The sequence below is a fragment of the Cryptomeria japonica genome, chromosome 3 (assembly GCF_030272615.1).
Source record: "Cryptomeria japonica chromosome 3, Sugi_1.0, whole genome shotgun sequence".
NCBI classification, from domain to species: domain Eukaryota; kingdom Viridiplantae; phylum Streptophyta; class Pinopsida; order Cupressales; family Cupressaceae; genus Cryptomeria; species Cryptomeria japonica.
The window spans coordinates 999821863-999843209 of NC_081407.1; the positions used below are offsets into that span (position 1 = coordinate 999821863).

The 21347-nt window shown below is 38.8% G+C and overlaps 1 protein-coding gene across 1 annotated transcript in view; it reads right to left on the reverse strand.

Moving 5' to 3' along the window:
- Positions 1-14387: 14387 nt before the first annotated feature.
- Positions 14388-21347, reverse strand: part of LOC131077756 (uncharacterized) — a 29395-nt gene continuing 22435 nt past the window's right edge. The window contains exon 8 of the mRNA XM_058015303.2: positions 14388-15892. Coding sequence (XP_057871286.1) covers positions 14903-15892 — 990 coding nt within the window. The 3' untranslated portion in view covers positions 14388-14902. The remainder of the gene's footprint in view (positions 15893-21347) is intronic.

The window sequence follows — 21347 nt, forward strand, 5'->3', positions numbered from 1 at the left end:
CTTTTATATTTCAAGGGCAAACCTTTGGCCCTATTTTACAAAAAGTAATAAGTCAAAGCACTACAAGACGGGCTACCACTTTCTCATTGATCCTCCTCGTCTTCGTCATCCTCCACCTGGAAGTTCGGGTCCCCGCTATCATCTGGAGTGTCACCTCCCTCCAACCACTCATGGTCGTGATTTCCATCAAGCACCTCAGCCATGTAGATAACAACCAGGTTCGGTTGTATGTGCGGCGTCAAAACCCGAGGGAAGATGTAGTCCCTGAAATCATAATGCCATTCAGTACCATCCAAAACAGGGACTATCATGTGAACCCGCAAGAGGAATTCTGCAACGAGCTTGGCGCGAAACCGATGGGAGGACAGCATCATTGTCCTCAGACTGCTAATGAGCGGGTGCCAAGTTACTTCATCGCCAAAAGTAATAAAGCGTCTTAGATTAGATGCCAGGGGGAGGCCCCTGAAGGGGACATGGTATGCCACTACATCTTCCAACCCACCCAGATAATCTTGAGAAAAGAGCGCCTTGGTAAGCTGCAAAGCCAATAGCTCAGCCAACCCGAAATCCAGCAACGAGGCCACAAAGCGTGAGTAGATATCTGTGTTTACGCAGTACCAATCTGCATTATCAATGAAGTCCTCATCGAGCACCCATTTGATGGCAGCGATTATCAAGGGATTCTTCGGCCGCGTCATCATCTGTAGGCTCCGGTCAGAGATTTTCCCAAGGAAAGCGAAATGCGCTTTGTTGCTAACGAGCCTAACGGGAGTATCCATCTTCTGAAGAAAAACTCCGACGTTGAGGCTAGCACTGTGCAAAGGAATGTCTGAAAAGACATATCTATAACGAAATTACAGTTCAAGTTGACGAGTGGTTGAGACACCAATGCTCCCGAACTCCAACTCTCCTATCATTCTCCATTAATTCGCACAAGGGAATACTTTGATTCAGAGTTGGTGATGTCCTGTCTGGTACCTCGAAATAGGAGATTATGCAAGAAAACGCCACGTGTATGTGTAGGTACATCGCGTTTAAACCAAAGCCTCCGCAGGACTGTCTCAACTTGTGCGAACCTCGTTGTCTGTCGATCTTCTCGGTTAAAGAGGAGATCCGTCCGGACAAGCTTTTCATCTCAAGTGGCTTTTAGCAACGGTGAGCTAAATAAGTGCTCACTTGGAAAGCGAGGATGTCAGCACTCGTCCTCATCAAAAATTAATTGCAGCTGCAAAATGAGCTGGCATACATGTAAACGGACGCTTGCCATTAAGCATCCGCTTTTGCGAAAATCTAGGCACTCAGTGCATTTAAGGAATGTGGTTGCCCTTGTTCATCTTATTACTCTTTTGTAGCCTAAGTGTTCGATTTTCTCTCGAGTTTGAAAGGTTGGTAGAGGAAGAGCCTCAAGCTAAAAATGGAAGCCAAAGCCACATATTCAAGCTCTACTCAACTATGGGTGGATATTTTTGGAGAGCTCTTGTACTCATCACACTCCATTCCTCCCAAGGCGGAATACCTGAGAACCAAAATCAAGACGAAGACAATCACTTGCAACAAGTCTGATGTGTTAGATTCTTTTGAAAACGTCTTTGAACCTAAAATCGGCAAGCAGCCCAAGAACCTCAGAGAGGCCGCATGCAACATAATGCTCCACCACATAGCAGAGCCACAATCAATGGCAACTCGGTTCTGGGGTAGTGGTGTGCCTCAATTTATGGTCGTCATGGTTCCATACTACCAGAGTTCGTAGCAGTCTGCGCCGATAGTTTTGATCCCACCTCCTATTCAATCAGCGGCTCATCTTTGAGGGTGGTGATCTCCCCAGAAGCTATTAGGAATATTATGTGATATCCCATTTTTTAGGGGACATAGGTTTTCTCTGAGACTACAATGGAATAATTATGGGGTGCCATAAGGGATGCATTGTCTTTTTGTCAGAATACACTCAACCGGAGTCTGTCTTTCGGGCTCTCGAGGTTCCCCTTGTCCCACAGCAACCTGAAGCATGAGGATCTCAAGGACATTTCCTCCACCCTTGCCTGGTTATATGGTCACAATAATGACCGAGACATCACGGCCGCGATGATGGGTTTTCTTTTTAAATGCAGAAAACAAAGGAATTCCTTCCGTTTTGACTTCTCTGTTTGTATAGCTAGAGCCATGGTGAAGCAATTATCAGAATTTTAGCAATTCTAGTGGTTCAGGTTTTCCTCGGTCTTAGTCCATCTGCTCTTGCATCAGAACGAGGCCTTTTTCGGCCAATATATGCGGTTGGCAACCTGTGATGAGTCGGGAAACGAGATGTTGGTGTCGGCCTGGACACCCCTATTGCTAGCTTCCTTCGATACATACCAGTTTTCTGACTTTTTCCTGACTCTTGTGCTTAGAGATTTTGGTTCAATCCCTAACGAATCACTGGCCCGTTTCTCTCAGGTCCAGATGAACTAGATGCAAAATGAGCGCCCTCCCTGTGACTGGTTCAAAGGCCGTGATATTTCTTTCATCTGAGTTCATGGTTTCTCTGAGGAATCTTTTCGCTTGCCCGTCTATGTGACCGATAAGACCTTTGCTCTGGAGATTGCGCGGCAGTTGGTGAGGATTGAGAGGGTCATTGGAGCGGGAAAGCATGATACCTCTATTACTGAAGACCATAAGGCCATTGGTCCAATCACTTCGGTACAGAGAAACATCGCAGAAGAGGTCTTGACATCCAAGCTAGTGCAGCTCGGGCTGGTAGTAATTGATGATTCCTAGAGTTATGACCCCGACGGTTGCCTCAGTAAGAGGAAAAATGCAGTAAAGCATGAGTCGCGAAGGTTGTGGGAGGGGCATACAAACCCTCAAGCCGATGACCCAAATTTATATGTGGGTCTCAATGACTTTCCTGTCCTCAAGCACCCCCCATGGTTAAGCTTTTATACCGTCTTGCAGAGGTACAACCCCGCAAAGCCTATTCCTCGGGCAATGTTAGAAACCATGACTTTGGATGCCTGGCCCAGGAAAAAGAGGGAAGATTTTTGGATATATTGGTAGGAACTAAGTTAGCCTAGGGATAATATCAAAAATGCCCCCTTGGACGAGCGCTTCGAGCTAGAATGGCGTCAACTCAATAAATCAGATGAAGAGACAGGTCACGGTTCCCCACGTGGGGACTCGTCCCCTGAGGTGGCCCTGCGAAAGGATGTAGAGGTTATAAATATCTAAGGGAAAGATCCAGAACCCCATATCCTCCTTCCTCTAGTCGGTTCCGCTCGCAGACCCCGTTTCCAGGATGGTAAGAGACAAGCTGAGAAGTAGGCGCATGATTCCCCTCCAAGAAAAAGGCAGCATCTGAGTTTAGCAAAGAAGAGTTCGCCTTCTCAAACCCCAGGGGTCCTCTCGCATCCGCAGCAGTTGGTGACTTCTACAGTTCAGGTACACCCTTCTTTACCTTTCTCTTCTGCTCAAGTTGTTTCCTCTGTTGTCCCTCCTGTCACAACGTAAACCTAAGTCCCCACCACCCTTACATTGGCACCTGTTGGAACGTCGTTTGAACCCCAAGATGCATTCCCGCAAGTTTCCATTCATTTCCCGGCCCCCACTTTTATCCCGGCGGTATTTTCCATGTAGATGTCTGAAGCAACCTTCGTTTCGCGTAGGCTTGGTTTTGGAGAGTCCACTCCTCCCTCAATTATGGGGTTAGCGTCCACGAGTCCTTTTTCATCTAGAGCCTCTCCTTTCATCCCATTGTTTTCTCCATCAACTCTTGCCCATCCTATTCAGACCACTTTTGGCGGGCCTATTTCCCAATTTCCCTTTGCGGTTCCCCCTGGCGTCGCGTTTGCAGGCCAAGCTAGTGATAACCCAGATGATTTCCAGCAGCAAGTCGCTTACACTAATGAGTCCAAGTGCCAAATCTCCACCAGGTATAGCCGCCTAGGGTAGGAATGGAACAATGAACCCCTTGCAAGATATGAATGCAAATGTAACCCCCAAATGGTTGTTGAAATTGTAGCGCAACACTGTAGTAGCACTGTTCTTGGCACTGTTCACAGTAGTGTTCACTCGCTATTCACAGCACTGTAGCAATCACAAATCTTCCTTTCCCTTATTTTTTATGCCACTATCGCCCTCGAATTTGCTCCAAATATCTTCTTCAAATCTGTCATTCTCTATTAAAAAATCTAATAAGCCTATTGTGTTTCCTGAATGAAAACACCATTTTCTTCTCTTGACTGTATCTTGCAACAACGAAAAGAATGTTGACAAAGAGGGATTTCGTCCCCCAAGCCCAATAATCAGATTTCTGAGAAATCCAATAGCATAACTTTCATCTCATCCAAGCATGTTGAAAGTGAGCTCTCCAATCCATTTTATAACTTCTTCATAAGAGCTTACTCACTTGTCTTGTCAATGTGGGATAATTAAACACTTTAATATTTTATCCCTCTTTTAAGTGTACCATGTACTTTCAAGTGAAAGGGGAAATTTAATATTTATAACATATTACTTTATAGTCCCACTATAGTCATTTATTAAGCAAAGTTAAATATTTTAAATTTAACTTTATATCTCACCTGAATAAATAAATATTAAAATATGAATTATTGTCATCCATCATGAATTCAATGATGTCGTTGAAGATCTTAATCATCCCAAAGTGACTTACTATAAATAGTAAAAGCGCCAAAACTACATCAAAACATCTCGGAATGACCTGCAACTAAAAATGCCCATTCAAAAATCCTCCAAGATCCCTTATGTGTCCTAGTTAGCCTACGAGACCATGAGAAAATAGGCTAACAACAAACCTCATACAATATGTGCTAGAAAGGGGACATTACAGTCCGCCCTTCCCAAAAATTTCTTGTCCTCAAGCAATGTCTGCACAACACCAGAAAGACTAGACTGAAATCATATAATATCCCAAGGTCTCATGTTAACCTCAAAGCAAAACCACCATGCTGACGTTGTGCCACTCTATTCATAACTATACATCCACTATGCCAAATTTGCACTCTCCTTTCTTGTGATCCCAAAAAGTAACCATCATCATAGTCCAAATTGAAATACTTGAAAAGACTATTATCTATTCCATAAAGCATATATTGCCAAGGCGTCTTAGGGACATCCAACTCAACAATTCCACTGACAAGCTCGATCCAAGGCAATGGACAAGAAACACTCCTCAACCACAAAGCATAAATCCCAATATATCCCCTCAAGTTGTCCCTAAAATTAAATTGATCAATCACCACCAAGGGACTGGTATAGAAAATGTCAACGCATAACTAAGTTTGAAACCAGCTTACCAAGGAGTACCACTGTAGCCACCAACTAAACATATGTCATTGGTGCTTACTCCTGAAGAATCCCAAGGAAGATCTTGAACACTCCAATCAACCCAACCAATTGCAAACAATGAAGCATCATCTGAAGATATGGATATCAAAACCATGAAATGTCTGTAGTGACCAACGCTCACCAAGGTGGAAGCATAATTTAACTGAATTGTACATGAAAGTTCTCCTACAACCCACTACCATAAAGTCTTAATCGACTCAAAATTCATCTACTCATATGCTCTTCCAACCATTTTCAACCATAAAACACTCAACTATTGATTAGAAGAAGTCATCCAACTCATATGTCAGTCAAGAAGTGAATGATGAACCAAAGCATGTGGAAGCTTGTAGTGTTGAGCTAACACTAAAAGTAGACTATCCAAGTTTACAACACAAACATTCATATGATGCACCCCCTGACCTAGGAAGGTCTTAAGTAAATCAAAATCATTGTTGTTCAAGACTTAAATCAGTGAAGTGCAATATGATTTTAAAGCTCTACACCAAGGACCATAGCAGTACACTTGGAAATGCCAAGTATGAGCATGTAAGATGAGCATTATGTTGCACCCAAACAACTTAGTGGTTGAGAAACACTCCCAAACAATCTTCAATTGATAATATTCACTTCCTTGACCAAGAATAAAGTGCCAACTCCTCTGAATGGGAGCAAACCAAGGAGTGAACTGGACGACTTGAAACTAAACAACAAACTTTAAACTGAAATTTTGATCCATTCTTTGCCAAGGAACACTCCCAAAACTATCCTTTTTATCAATGTTCCAACCCTTACTTAGAATCTTTCTCCAATCCACTTGTAGAAGATGCATAGAAATCACATAGTGGCTGGTAAGAAAAGGAACAACTCCTTTAAGTCTGAAATTTTCATTCATATACCTCCAAAGATCATGCCTACCCTTTCCAATAAGTTCCATCGAATCCTATTGAAGTTCCCATCCATAAATACCCAACCAAGAATGATCTCCAACGTATATAGAGAGGTACACATCAAAGATCCATGTGTCATTAAAAACAAAAACATCATAACTCCAAGTGTCATCAAAAACAAAAACATCAAACTTAATATGAAAGTTGGTGATCTTATTGGTAATCTCATGTAACCCCTTCACAATATCGACAACAACTAGGGTGCAAGGAGTGAATCCTCCTTTCCTCGCTACTATTCTGAAAATTTTAGTCAACTCAAGAAAAATGTTTAGAATCCTTTCAAAATAGGAAATGTAGAAGTCTCCATAAATCAATTCCTCCAACAAAGATGTTGCACCTCCGACTACATATGTAAGGTATGCATGACTATTCACCAACTCAAACAAGGTATTAAATAATCCACTTGTTAGCCAACTCCAAAACTCGGGACCACACTTTCCAAACTTTATGTAGCTAGGTATATTGATGCCTCCTAGTGTCATGACACTCCAAATACAGTCTTCATCTAACTCCCTGTTTTCATATCTCCTATTTGGTGGTCTCCTAGGAGGGTAACCAATCAACTCATAATGTGAACTGAGATCCACAGCATGTTGAATACTATACTCCAACTCAGATTTTGAATCTTCTCTTGGATACCATACCCTGTTATTTTCACCAAGTGCAATGCTACAACCAGGAGTTGTTCCATCACCCAACTTAAAAAGAGGATTGTCAATTATCTTCTCAGCACCCATCTCAAACAATGAGTTGTCAATAGATACCACAAACTAATTTTGCAAAGTGAACTGCTACTATAATGAATACCAAAATCAGAACTTTCATACTAGCCATTAATGACTCCATGGTTGTCCCAAATCTCTTGTGCATCCTCGTTATCATTCTTAGGCGTATACCGTGGATCCAAATCTTCAAACTCTCTAAAATTTCGCACCAAGTCAGCCCCATGCAAAGATAAATTAGTTCTATTAATAACACCATCAATGTCATCCTCCATGCAAACATTGTGCTCTAAGACCCGAGCATTATTAGGATTGAAAAGAAATTTTTCCCGTGTCGGGTCTTCATCATACTCAGTTGCCAACAAACCTGGATCCCAAGTACTAAAGGGCTTATTGCTTTGTTCAATTGAAAAGTACCCACCATACTCCGCATGATTGGTTCCCCCTATGAATAGATTACTCCCCAACTCACAAGTATCATCTTTAGCTTCAGTTGTTCCCATGTCTTCAAGACAACTTGGTTGCAATGCTAGAGGCCTTTGTTCGAATTCATTTAGGGGCCTTAGGTTGTCACTTATTAAATTTTTTGATTTGCCTCCATTTGTAGGACTAGGAACAATCTCACCATCTACATCAGTTGATTCACTAGTTGAAACCATGCAATCTTCAAGCAAGAAAAATGTGACAGTGTTATGATCAAACACAATATCATCAAGGGAATTCATCTCTTCATCATGATTATCAATAATGATCTCTAAGTCTCCAACATAGAGGCTTGTGCAACCCATACCTATAGCAACATGTAATTTTTTTCTTTGCAGGACATTGTGCCATTGAAATGAAAGGAAGAATCAGCATTATTGTATCCTACTATTCCCACAATTGTATCAATTTCATTAGATAGCTCTACATGTGTATTCAAAGTTGTTGTTTTGACAATTTCATTGCATTCATTTTCAGTATGTATAGATGTATGTACATCTAAGGAGACATCCTGGAAGTCAGTCACATCTTTATCATGAGGCAAGCCATTCTCTTTAACTCCTAAATTGATTCTCTCCTTTTCCACCTCCACTTCTTTATTCAAGAGAAGTTTCAATTTTCCCTCACATTGTTTGAACACACTATTGACCAACCCACACGCAGCAATAGAAGGAACCCATTCTTGTTTGCATATAGCCAATATCATAGATAAGATAGGTTGGGGTAAAACATCACTTCCATTTATACACTTGACCATAATAGGCTCCAAAGCTACGATAATCTCCTTGTCATGTTTGCTATTAACAGTGACCAAGAAATAATGAAGCATATTGTAGATCAAGTCATCCAATCCCAATTCTATCAAAAAGTTACCCAATCTGACTTTTGCAAAAAAAATTAGTATAGCAGCCCTTTATGAATAATAAATATTGTTGATGTCATCAAGACCTTGAAAACTATCCACAATTAAATACAAAACATCCTTGATTGTATCCTCATCATAAGGAACTTGAGGTGCCAAAATCCTCATAATCTCACTTAAGCACGAAGTAACCATCAGTCCAATCCCATCATCTAAATGCCTCATTAAACTGTTTTGCCTTAAGGAAGTCACAACCAGGACAAGAGCTAGTTGTAACAAATTTGAAGGTGGATGCTCCACTATGCTCAAGCATCCATCTATTTCACTCAAAATGTTAAAGACTATATCTTTTGGTTGATGATCATGCTTTCTACTTACCTCTTGTAGAACTTCCACCAACCAATGTATATCCTTTGACCCCATATGTAGATCTGAGTTTTGTTGCAATAGGATGGCGGGAACTTTAGCTCTAATACCACTATAATAACCCCTGCTAATCTGCCTTTTATTTTTTCAGCTTCGTATGCTTCACAATTTGTCAAACACTTTTGGTGCAGGGGCACTTAGCAAATTTTGGTAATTTTGTTTCCAGGATGTTGGAATCATGTTTTTAGTTTTGTAATAAGGCCAAGAGGCTATTGATTGTGTGCTCAAATGAATGTATGGGCCCTAAGAGTCTGTGTTTGGCCAATGTTGGCATGTGAGCTCTTAAGGGTGCCAAGTAGAGCACTTAATAGGATAAGTTGTTTTTGGGTTAATGTAGGCTAGTTGATGTTGTTTTGAGGTTGTTAAAGTCATATGAGTCAGTTCAAAGTGACCAAGTTTGGGTTTGAGCAAAGTTGCTCACCTATGCAACAAATTGCAAAAGCTGCAAAAGTTGCTCATAGCAGCTTTAGGCAGCTTTGCAACATTTTCAAACAACAACGTCTAGTTGGTTGACACATTCAGTTATGAGCATGTGTAACTACTCCAAGGCCAGTATAAGGCTTGGAAAAGACGGAAGATAATCGATTGTTGAAATTTGTTGAAGATCTGAAGCAAATAGACAGGTCTTGGTTTCCCATTTGTGTGTGTTCTTCTGAGTTTTTGTTGTTCTTGCAAGTTTGTATGACCTGTACGGATTGACACATCCAAGACAGGGTCATGGATTGTTAGACTGGTGTCTTAGCTTCATTTGGCTTTTGATTTGGAGTCTTGAAGTGTTGTAGTTTGTGAGTAATCTTTATTTTGTTGTAGGTGGGTTCAAGAGCCCTAAAGCCCAAGGTTTTGAGAGCAAAAAGGCTCCAACCTAACTTTCCAAGGTGGATACCCACTCTAAAACCTTGTGGAATCTTAGGTTGCAATGTATTCTATGTTTTCGTTTTGGTTTTGAGACAGGGGAAGTCAAATCAAAGATTTCCCACCATAACCTAAGCTTGGCACATTGAGTTGGCAAGCATTAGGTACATGGATAAAAGGCCCTAATTGGGTGAGTCCGGTGGGTGAAGGTGAAGTATGATTGGTTTGGAACTCCATATGGAATTACAAACATCAAACCAACATCAGTTCACAAAGGCAATCGGACCAGTGAAGGAGTTTTGACCAATCCCTACTTTTAGGCCTAGAAAGGGGCAATTAGGCTAATTAAACCGGTAAGGGTTAGATATGTTAATGACAAAACCCACCTCTGGTTTTGAGATATTATATGTAAACCCCAAAAGGGTGTCTGGAATGTAAAAGAGTTCAGAGGATTTTTAAGGAAGTTTAACCGATAAATGCAAAATACCTCGCTAACAGGGCTACTAGAATTAGGTCTCCTATTAGGCCTAAAAGTGCAGTTTGTTTGTAAAACACCAAACCAGTAAATATCAAAAGCTCTTGAGCAAGGAGTAAGGTTGGGAATCCATCCAAAATCGTCCATCCTTATGTGTGTAGTGTGGGGAATGAAGATCTTGTGGTAGAGGGGTTGAACTCTCTGGTTGAGTGTGAAAGGGAGTGGGAAAACAAGGTCTCTGAAGCAAGAAAATGGAACTCACAAAACAACAAGTGTTTATCCTAGCCTAAGGACCTTGGGAAGGTCAGAGAGGGTAAGTCTTACAGACCCTTGGAGGGTGTGAGGTGTAGAATCATTGGATGGTTCTTGTGTAGCTTGGAGGAGATACCTAGACAAGATAGCACAAACCGATGAGAGACAACTCACTCTACATCAACTTTGTATGCACATTCTGATTTCTAAGTCCTTGTTTGTTATTGTGAGTTTAAGGGATTGAAATTGATGCCAAATCTCATAATATTGCAAGGAAATGAAAGGCTAACAATATGCATATAACTTTTGACAATAGAGAACCAAGGAATAACAACTTAAGAGCATAAATCAGAACTGATATATAATTTATTTATGATTGTTACAACCTTGTCTCAGATTGAAACTTCATACCAATGAGTGTTTTTCCTCAACCATACAAGAGTAAAATCAATTATTTACATACCCGTTAACCTTGTTTGTTACCATAGACATGAAATGGCATACAACAAAAGAGAATAGAGCTGGAAATGGACTGTTAACACCCTTAATGCAAAACTGAGTACAACTGAAGTGTTAACAACAATAATGAGTCCAAAAACAAGTGCCAAATCTCCACTCGGTGTAGCCACCTAAGGTAGGAATGGAACAATGAACCCATGGCTAGATATGAATGCAAATGTAACCCCCAAATGGCTGTCGAATATTGTAGCACGACATTGTAGCAGCACTATTCATGGCACTGTTCACGGCACTGTAGCAATCACAAATCTTTCTTTCCCTTATTTTTTATGTCACTATCGCCCTCGAATCTGCTCCAAATATCTTCTTCAAATCTACGCTTCTCTATTAGAAAATCTAATAAGCCCAGTGTGTTTCCTGAATGAAAACACCATTAATTCTCCTGACTGTATCTTGCAACAGCGAGAAGAATGTTGACAAAGAGGGATTTCATCCTCCAAGCCCAATAATCAAATTTCTGAGAAATCCAATAGCATAACTTTCATCTCATCCAAGCATGCTGAAAGTAAGCTCTCCAATCCATTTTATAACTACTTCATAAAAGTTTACTCACTTGTCTTGTCAATTTGGGATAATTAAACACTTCAATATTTTATCCCTCTTTTAAGTGTACCAGTACTTTCAAGTGAAAGGGGACATTTAATATTTATAACATATTACTTTATAGTCCCACTATAGTCATTTATTAAACAAAGTTAAATATTTTAAATTTAACTTTATATCTCGCCTGAATAAATAAATATTAAATGACTATGAATTATTGCCATCCATCATGAAGTCAATGATGTCGCTGAAGATCTTAATCATCCCAAAGTGACTTACTATAAATATTAAGTGCACCAAAACTACATCAAAGCATCTCGTAATGACCTGCGCCTGTAAATGTCTAGGCAAAAATCCTCCAAGATCCCTTTTGTGTCCTGGTTAGCCTACGAGACCATGAGAAAATAGGCTAACGACAAACCTCATACAATATGTGCTAGAAAGGGGACATTACATGTTATCCACATGTTGCACTAAATTAGAGATTGTCTTGGTGGATGGGCACAACATGGGAAAAGTTGTCTCAAATCCTTATGCTAACTCATCCACTTCAACTAAAGGTCTTGCACTCATTGCAAAATCATGTTGTTGAATGAATTTTGTCTAAAGACACTAAGATGCATAGTGGCCCCTCTTGTAGCATTTGAAACACTTGACATGACTTAAGTATTTCTTCCCCTAGTCCAAATAATCTAATTCTATTTCCTTGCTCTTCTAACCCATTCTAAGGTTCTTTCTTACGACTTTTCCTCATCTTCCCAATGAGGGCTAGGTTTTGACTCTTATGGTTTATTTAAAACAATCTCCAATCTAGTCTCCTCCTAGATCAAATCATCCAAGCTTTTTAAAGTTGTGAAATTTCTCACAAACACAAACACTCCAAACAAATGGTTCCCAAGATAGAAAGAATCTATTTAAAACTATGAATACCAATGCAGATTCCTCCACCTTAACTTCAATCATTGGAGGTTGATAATAAAATTCTGTTATGTTCATCAACAAGGCAACTGCTATCTCTATGCCACTCATTTGTGTGGCACTAAGTTTGCCACAAAATATTCAAACTCTAATAAAAAGTAGTAAAAATATCAAAAATATTTGTTGTTTTCTTTTGAGAAATGTAAAGAATCAAATGGCCCTTCACAAAATCCAAGATGATATGTGTTCCCTTGACCATCTTCTTGTTATAATCAACCACATAAGATCAATTGAAGGTGTAAATATGATTCCCACAAACACGAAAATCTACTTCTAACAATATTTGCAACCTCCACTTCCAAAATGTAAAATTTGAAGCTCCCTCTATAGAGTCATAACAATATTTGCAACCTCCACTTCCAAGAGTAAAATTTGAAGCTCCCTCTATAGAGTCACTCTTTAAACTAAGTAATCATGTCTACAGCTACGAAAACGTGTTGAAACTTAATCAAATCAACTCAAATCAACCTATCATAAAGGCAAATCAATAGCCCAATCACTGGATCCACTATGAGATCACACCCTACAACCTTCCACAAGTCCTAGATCAATCATTGAATTCTCTTCGGCATCACACCAACTCCAATAAATCAGCCACCTATCTCCCGTAAAACCAACCCTACAATCATTGGATTATGCGCATCACAGCCAACAACCTACCATAGGTCTTTGTTCCCGTCACGTAAGCAGTTTCGATAATTAATACTCGAGCATCACAATTCAAGAAATCCTCAAACAACTCACTAACAACAATTCTTTTGATCCACAAAAATCTTGGTAAATTTCAGATTTTCTGCTCTAACAACACATTAAACTTCAGGCCACGGTATGCAAATTATGTACTCAAGAATTGAACTAAACTATCTAATTGAAGCTTCAATCAAACCTGGAACTCTAAGTATGTTACCTACAAACACGAATTTGCTGAGTTTATAAAAGATTATTATTACTGAAATCAGACAACTCGATGATTGAATAGTTTCACTGTTCTGAAAAAAAATCTGAATTTTTCTGTCCGCGATTCCATTGTATGAAAAGAGTGCCCAGGATCCCAATATAGACTTCCAACCTGGGCAACCCACAAAAAAGCAACCCTTATTTTTAGTTCTCTTCATTAGAAGCAATTACCTTAACCACAACCTCCAGTTGCCTAGAAATAAAGCTTAAAAAATGCTTCAATTATACTAAAAAACTGCACCTAAAATAACTTCATTAAATTGTCCAAAATTATGACAAAAGCTATGCCTACAAAAATTCTACACTACCGCCTAAAAAAATGACAAACTAATAATAGCCATAGTTTCCAGCACTCGGCAGAGAAAAAATATCAGTAATATGATTTTTTAATATGCTGCTCTGCTGCGTCCAGAACACAATTTGAGCAACTCAAAGATCTTGACCATCTATACAGTTAGAAAGTATGCTATTTTGGTGGGAATGATTATATACAATTAAACCATGGTAACTGTGTCTAAGGTACACCCAGATTACTTTGTATCGGATATGTATGTTTCAACTAATGTTTGAACTTTGGTAGTCTTAATCATCATCTGCTCTAAATTTTACAGAAGATTGTTATCTATTGGTCTTAGCCTATCAAGAATCTGCACAGTAGATGGCAGATTTGACCACTACTTAGGTGTATTCTTTTATCCAACAATAAAATATGGAGTTAATAATGAGATCCTACAACAAAGTAGTTATCACTAAGTGGTCAGGAAGATCAACTGCCACAATTTAGACTTCGGTTTAAATCCTACATGACATCTCCTGGGCCAAGCTTCCCCGGATAATGCATACTTTACAGATTATCAATAAATAAACTCATAACAGTTCCTATAAATCAACAAATTACCACTGTACCAAAAACCAATGACATGGATATCGCAAGTATACATCCATTTGCCTAAAAACCCAGGCTTCAAGTTGCAAATAGTATCACAAATCCGCTAGGCCCAAGGAGAAAACTTTTCCACTAGCATAAGCTTTTGAGATAAAAAACATATTAAAAGCCATTCAAACACATTTTTATGAAGCTATGTTGTACAAGTGTGATATCAGCCCACCATAAACTCAGCACATTTAATATTCTCTTGCAATATTAATCCCTTTAAGGAGGTTAACAATATGGACTTAATATATTCTTATATTACAGATCACTGTTGCTTGCTCTGTGACCTGCATAGCTAAAAACTTTATAAATGCAAAAACTTTGGCAGCTTGCAACAGGATAAGCGCTTGTTTTCTCATCCAATATTCAAGATAAAAAAGATGCTAAGTGACCATGGATCCACTGTTGAAGTTGCTTGGCTCACAAAGAGCCTACAAATCACCCATTCCTGCCTTTTGCCTTGGTGTCTTGGTACAAAGGCCCAATAACTCAAAAGCAATGATAAAATACAGATCCGCACAAGAAATGCAATGCAAATGAACTATACAACCTATGAATGTAGAATAGGGTCCAACCTCTACTTAATACAGATAGAGGCTTTGAAGAGCAATGGAGATTAAACTATAATCATGATTGTACAGAAACATCTGCTGCCATTGGAGCCATTGCATTGTTTCCCTTTCTTAGTTTCCTTGAAGAGGCCAATTTTTCATTTCCTCTCTTTGAATTCTTGGAGTAGGGTGTCACAACTTTGAGTTGTTCCTTTCTTGGGTTGCTAACTGCTTTTCCATTGTTTTCTACAGCTGAATCTGGTTGAGAACGTCTAATGGACTTAAGCTTGTTCTCTCTGATATCCATATTATTTTCCTGCATTTGCCCATTCTGTCCATCAGATTGGAAATTGGATACACTTTTGTTGAGATTTAATTTGAGGCCATCTAAAATCTGCAAATCTTCAGTACCATAGGCTGCTTTGTTGTTGGCATCTTGAACAATATTGACGGGAAAAAAAGATTCCTTAAACATACCAGCTTGAACATCCACTTCTGCAATCAAATCTTGCCCATCTAAAGATTTGGCCCCATTTTCTTCTTCAGCAAACTCACATTCCTGCAGAGACATATTTTCTCTATCATTCAAAATTTGTACTATCTCACTATTCTCAACTGAGGACTCAACCTCAATGTGTTCTTCAACAGCTTCAAATTTCTGTGGAATTGCAGTATAGGTACTGGCTGTGCTGGCAGACAAGTTACTTGATATGGTGCTTGTAACAAATTCCTCAGCTGATCCATTGGCAAGTCCTTTTTCTGGACTGTGTATAATTCCTTGTTTTTCACTAAGGGACATTGCATTTGACTTTGGCGTGATATATTTTTCAGAGTACATTTTGTTCAATGATCTTGTAGTTGTGCCGGTTCCCTTTCCATTCTCATCTTTATTCCCTAACTTACTTAGGTTCTCTTCTATTTGAATTTGCAAGCTCCCATTGCTCTTTTTCTCATCTAGACTAAAACGACTTTGCCTGCCAGTTTGATTTGCTTTGTTTTCAGATTCTACATCCGGATAGCTTTTTCTTCGTCCCAGCTTAGGTGACTTTGCACGAGTTGGAGGTATCTGCATAAAATAAAGATAGACAATCAAGAATTTAAAAGCATCACTCCTGTTTGCCCAATAAAATTTCAAATAAGATAACTTTGTAGAGTAAAAAAGGGGAGCAGAAAGAAACATAAATATATTTACCATAAACCTTTCAATCAAAATAATCCATTTTCTTATAACCTCTCTCTATTGTTACATGTAATTTCAAATCCCATAGACCTTCTTTAGTTATTCCAATAAATTAATATAATCTCTCATGTTTGCCCTTCATTTCTATTAATTAGCAGCACAGTGCTTTGTTTTGTCTAACATACTTTTATTATTTTGATTGTAGGGTTTATATCTATGTTACCCAGGGACGCGTCCCCAGTTTGTTTTTTCAGCCATCCCTGTCCCAGACATCCCGGGTACAGGGGACTCCTAGGGGACGTCCCCATAAATTTTGCATATAGACAATGAATTCTATAAGCAACTTGACTTTGACTGTCAATTTAACACAAATTTGCCATAAGAACTCTACTAGTTCTTATATGTTAAGGTTCTATAATGGATATGTGCATGTTTTATCCATGTTTCCATATGAATATTTTAAATTTCCCTATATATTTTAATTTTCCCTACTTTTATATAGCCACACCCTTTGCCGTCCCCTAGCCGTCCCCAAAATTGGCAAAAAAAATCACCGTCCCGGAAACACGTACCCCTGTCCCCTGCTGTCCCCGTCCCGGAAGCTTGGGGTAACATAGGTTTATATTGTTAACTGCTGTAATTTCTAATCCCATTGACCTACTTCTGGTTATCTATAGACGCCAATATAACCTTTAGTATAGAGAAAGAATCTTAACCTTATGACAGCATTTATTCCTAGGCTCCACCTTGTCACTCGACTCTCCTCCCCTTGGTTCACAACTGCTACCTGCCTTCCTAGTAAGCCTACAAACTAGCTCTAAGTGATCTTACTCACCTTCCAGCCCTGCTACCTTTTGTCCCTCTTTTCTGTTTTTCACTCTTCAACACAAAATCAAACTGATGTCTCTTTCTCCTGTAAATCTGCATTTTCTTTCAAACACCATCCATCTTGTTATTTCCACATTACTGTACCCACTTTAATTTCCTGACTCTGATTTGCTGTCAAACTTCTCCCCCTCCCTCTCTCTCTCTCTCTCTCTTTCTCTCTTACACACACTGTACTCCCTTTAATTTCCTGACCCTAAGCTGCTGCTAAACCCGCTCACTCAACAAATGTACTTCTTATGACAGCCCTTAATTTCCATCCTGTCCCTATATTATAATTCAAACACTACAACCCCACTCCCACCCCCCTCTCTCTCACACAATCCTTTGTGTTACAGGCCATACTTCATTCTCACTTCACCATTACAGCTGCAATTACATGCCTCGTGACCTCTCATAAAGTATTCTCCCAATTACCTTCTATTGTTACATGTAATTTCAAATACCATTGATCTTCTTTGGTTATTCCAATACATTAATATAATCTCTCATGTTTGCCCTTCATTGCTAATAGTTAGCAGTACAGTGCTTTGTTTTGTCCTACGTACTTTTATTATTTTGATTGTGTGTTTCTATTGTTAACTGCTGTAACCTTTAGTCCCATTGACCTACTTCTGGTTATCTATAGATACCAGTATAACCCCTCTCTCTCCCTCTCTCTAAAGGACATCAGCTCTCTTCAATCTGGCAAAAGAATGTGGATTGCATTTGTCCATCCCAATGTTTTTGTTAATATTATTAAACTACTTAATATTAAAGAACATTAGCACAGTTAGTTAGAATCACACATTACATTCACATACTTATATATTGCCTTAGTTTACTTTTTGTCATTGCTTTTGCCCCCTTTCAAACAAATTCATTCTCCAGTCATTGGTTTTCCTCCAAAAAATTGTCTGAGTGTCAGCTTCCAAAGGGGTTATCACAACCTCATCGATTTCCACCAAGGTTTTCACAACCTTGTCGAACTACAAAAGTACCTTCACAACCTCTTCATTATTGAAAGAAAACGCTTGTGTAGGAATATTGCCTAGATTCCAAAAATTGTGTCAATTGCTAATGAAGTTTTTGATCTCTTTGTTGAATGTGAAAGAAGCAAGGGATTGATTAGCAACAACATCAAGAATTCTTAAAGTTTTGAAATCATTATTGAAGCCCAAGAATACTTTTTAATCATCCTCTTACTAGAAAGATTATCAACAAGTGGGTGGAATGGTACCTCAAGAATTACGTTTCAAGGCAATAGAAGGCTTGTGTGAGGAGTGTAGCAAGGTGCATAATGTCTTCCATGTATCACGCCTCAAGAAAGTACTTAGACATAATGTTATTCCCTCTTCTAAGTTGCCCCCTCTAAATGAGTCAAGGAAACTTGTTTTGATTCCAAAGGAAGTGATTGATTACAGGGAGCATATTTTGAGGAAGAGCTTACTTGTAGAGGATGCTACTTGGGAGAGTGAGCAGATTTTACGGCATCCAAATTTGCAATTGCTTGGGAACAAGCAACTTTGGGGAGGGAGGACTGTAATGTCACCTTCTTAAATCTAATCAATTTGGTGACAATTAGCCTATTTCCTAACTTCCCATGGGCTAATTGGTTATGGTAAGGTGACTCCAACAATCTTGGAGAACATAGGTTCAACCTCTCATGGTTTCTATTGTTGACAATGAGCTTAATTGGCATCATGAGTTGCAGTGACACTTTCAGGTGCGTCTTCAGATTCTTGGGGTGTTCTCCCAACTTGTTGGAGAGCACATCTATTTTTACTTTTTAGCAAGTCTCTGAGTTGGCACCAATCATCATCCCACTGCTTCAATTACATCATGGCATGATCAAAATTGGATTTTGAAGCTTTGTCAATGATTTCGCAACTTGGCTGGAGTATTTAAAATATACACTTCAATTTCTAATGTTTAATGATAAAATATATACTTAAAGTGATATTTTATTTTAGTCATTTTTTTATTTAAAACAACCTTTGGGTGGGTGAATGAATTATTTTACATTTTTAACGACTTTTTTCCATCCAAAGCTATAAAAGGCGGTTGAGGGGACTCATTTTGGATGTGTTGAAAATTTGATACTGAAATGTTGTTGAATTGAACCTACAAGTTCTTCCATAATCTTCTGAGGATGAAGACCCTCTTCAGATTTCTAGTTTCAAATTTGAGAGATAATTTCTAGCTAGACGATATGGTCTCATTCAAGAATCGCCAATGTGCAGATTGGAGCTTCCAATTTTGGGGGTTTCTAGCCATAAAAGTTTTTGATGTTTTTTGAGTTCCAGATATTCTTTGGGGTTTGATTGTTTATTTCTTGCAGCATTGTTTGGAGAGTTTGGTAAGCGATTTGGAGGGATTTAAGGCTGGCTGTACCCCTGCCTATAACAAGGCGTACATCTCTTGGTGGGCAAGATTTGGGGTAATATCTCTATGTTTTAATTTCTATTGTAACATTTGAGGTGCCATTGTGCTATGCATTTGCAAGCTTGGGGTTTGATTGTTTATTTCTTGCAATGTTGTTTGGAGAGTTTGGTAGGCGATTTGGAGGGGTTTACGTTTGGTCGTACCTCTGCCTATAGCAAGTTGTATATCTCTTGATGGGCTAATTTGGGGTAAAATCTCTAAGTTTTAATTTCTATTGTGACATTTTGAGATGCCATTGTGCTATGCATTTGCAAGCCATTCATTTTGGTTGGAGCATGACCTGGTACATTGTGGCCGTGCCATTTAAAAACCTAGTTGTACAGTTGTTGACACCAAGTGTGAGAACCCTGGTCCAAGCTTTTCATTTTTAGGTGATTTATGTGGGTGTTGGGAATTGGCTAAGTCTCTGGATCACTCTACCTCTTGGAAGTTGCAAATGTGGCATTTGTTGTTGTGTTAAGCTATTTGATAGTGATCAAGAGTGTTGTACAGTCTGATCTGAGCTATATCAGACCCTGGAAAGTTAGTATTTTTGGTTGTTTGAGTGTTATTTCAACTGTGTTTGGGTATTTAGTGAAGTCTTTTACAATGGGTATGCTTCTTGGAGGTAGTACAGCAGTGTTTGGTGAGGCTGGTACACTATTATAGAAAAAACAAACTCTAAACAGCCCCAGTTGCAGCAAGGAATCAAGTGTGCAAACCTGTATCATCTCTTAATTGCTTATTTTCAAGGTATTTCTTTCGTGGGGCATCAGTTTGTATTAATTATCATTGTTGTTTGGCATCATCTTGGGGTATTGCAGCAGTTGTCTTCCATGCCAGCATTTATAAGCAGCAAACGCCTAAATCAGACTTGCAACATTCATTGTAATCACTTATCCAAGGTATTTCCTTGTTGGGCATTTGACTGTGTTGATCATCTAATATCTTTGTGATTTGGCAACATTTTGGAAATGTAACAGCAAATTGCTCCATATCAATCTTATAACAGCAAATATATATTTGTTGTAATGTTAATGTTGACCTTACATATTGTCAGAAAATTAAAAAATTTGAGGGTGGTTATTACAAAATTCAACAATGATGAAGCAATCACGTGCAAACTATGATAAGGTTACAAAAAAATCATTGGAAAGATCAACCATTATGCCAAGTGACACCCAATATAGGTTGTGTAAATAAAGAAACGCCAAAATTACTTACAAGGATGACAGACGGATACTAAGCAAAACATGGAAACCCTTCATCCAAAATCATAGTAATGCAATGGACCCATCAAACTTACAAGCCATAAGATAGATAAGGAGAGAAAACACATTACCATATTGTCATGAGCATATTAGTGCATTTCATTCCATTTGCAGCCATCACAAATTAAAATTTAAAACCCTAATGAAGGGTGAAGGCAGCTCACCTGAGATGTAAATATTTTTAAACAACAAATACAATTAATCCAGATACTTCTTTATTCATTAAAACAAAAACAATGGTGCCCACCATTAGCCAACAAGGGCAAAAATAACAAAATACAAAAAACAACGATACCTAGCTTTGACACTCCAGAAAACCAAAAGAAGACCAAACTGATGAGTTGAAGTGATTTTGGTGCCTTCTAGAAATATTGAGCCTTATGCCCGGTTGGCATGGCTAGCTTTGCATGAATTTTAAGCTTAATAGAAAATGGGGAGATCTCCATGTATTTGTAACATTATGACAAAAGAGCAGAGAAATTGGTAACCACTAATAGATATAATACAATAAGTAACATAAATGGCTTTGACATTAGAGGTGAGGCTCCTCTAGACAGTTCAGTTTGATCATCACTATTTCCCTACTCTATCAATTTAAGCAAGTGTTTCAATTGATGGATTATATGCCTCTAATTCTATCTGGGGTTTCACTACATAACTTGCTCTACTCTAAGTCTACATTTAATTTTATAGCCTTCTGTATGACAGAAACATCACAATGGTGTGGCTTTCAAAAGCAAGAGACCAAGCCATTCCTAATTGTTGCCCTCTAAATAGAAGAC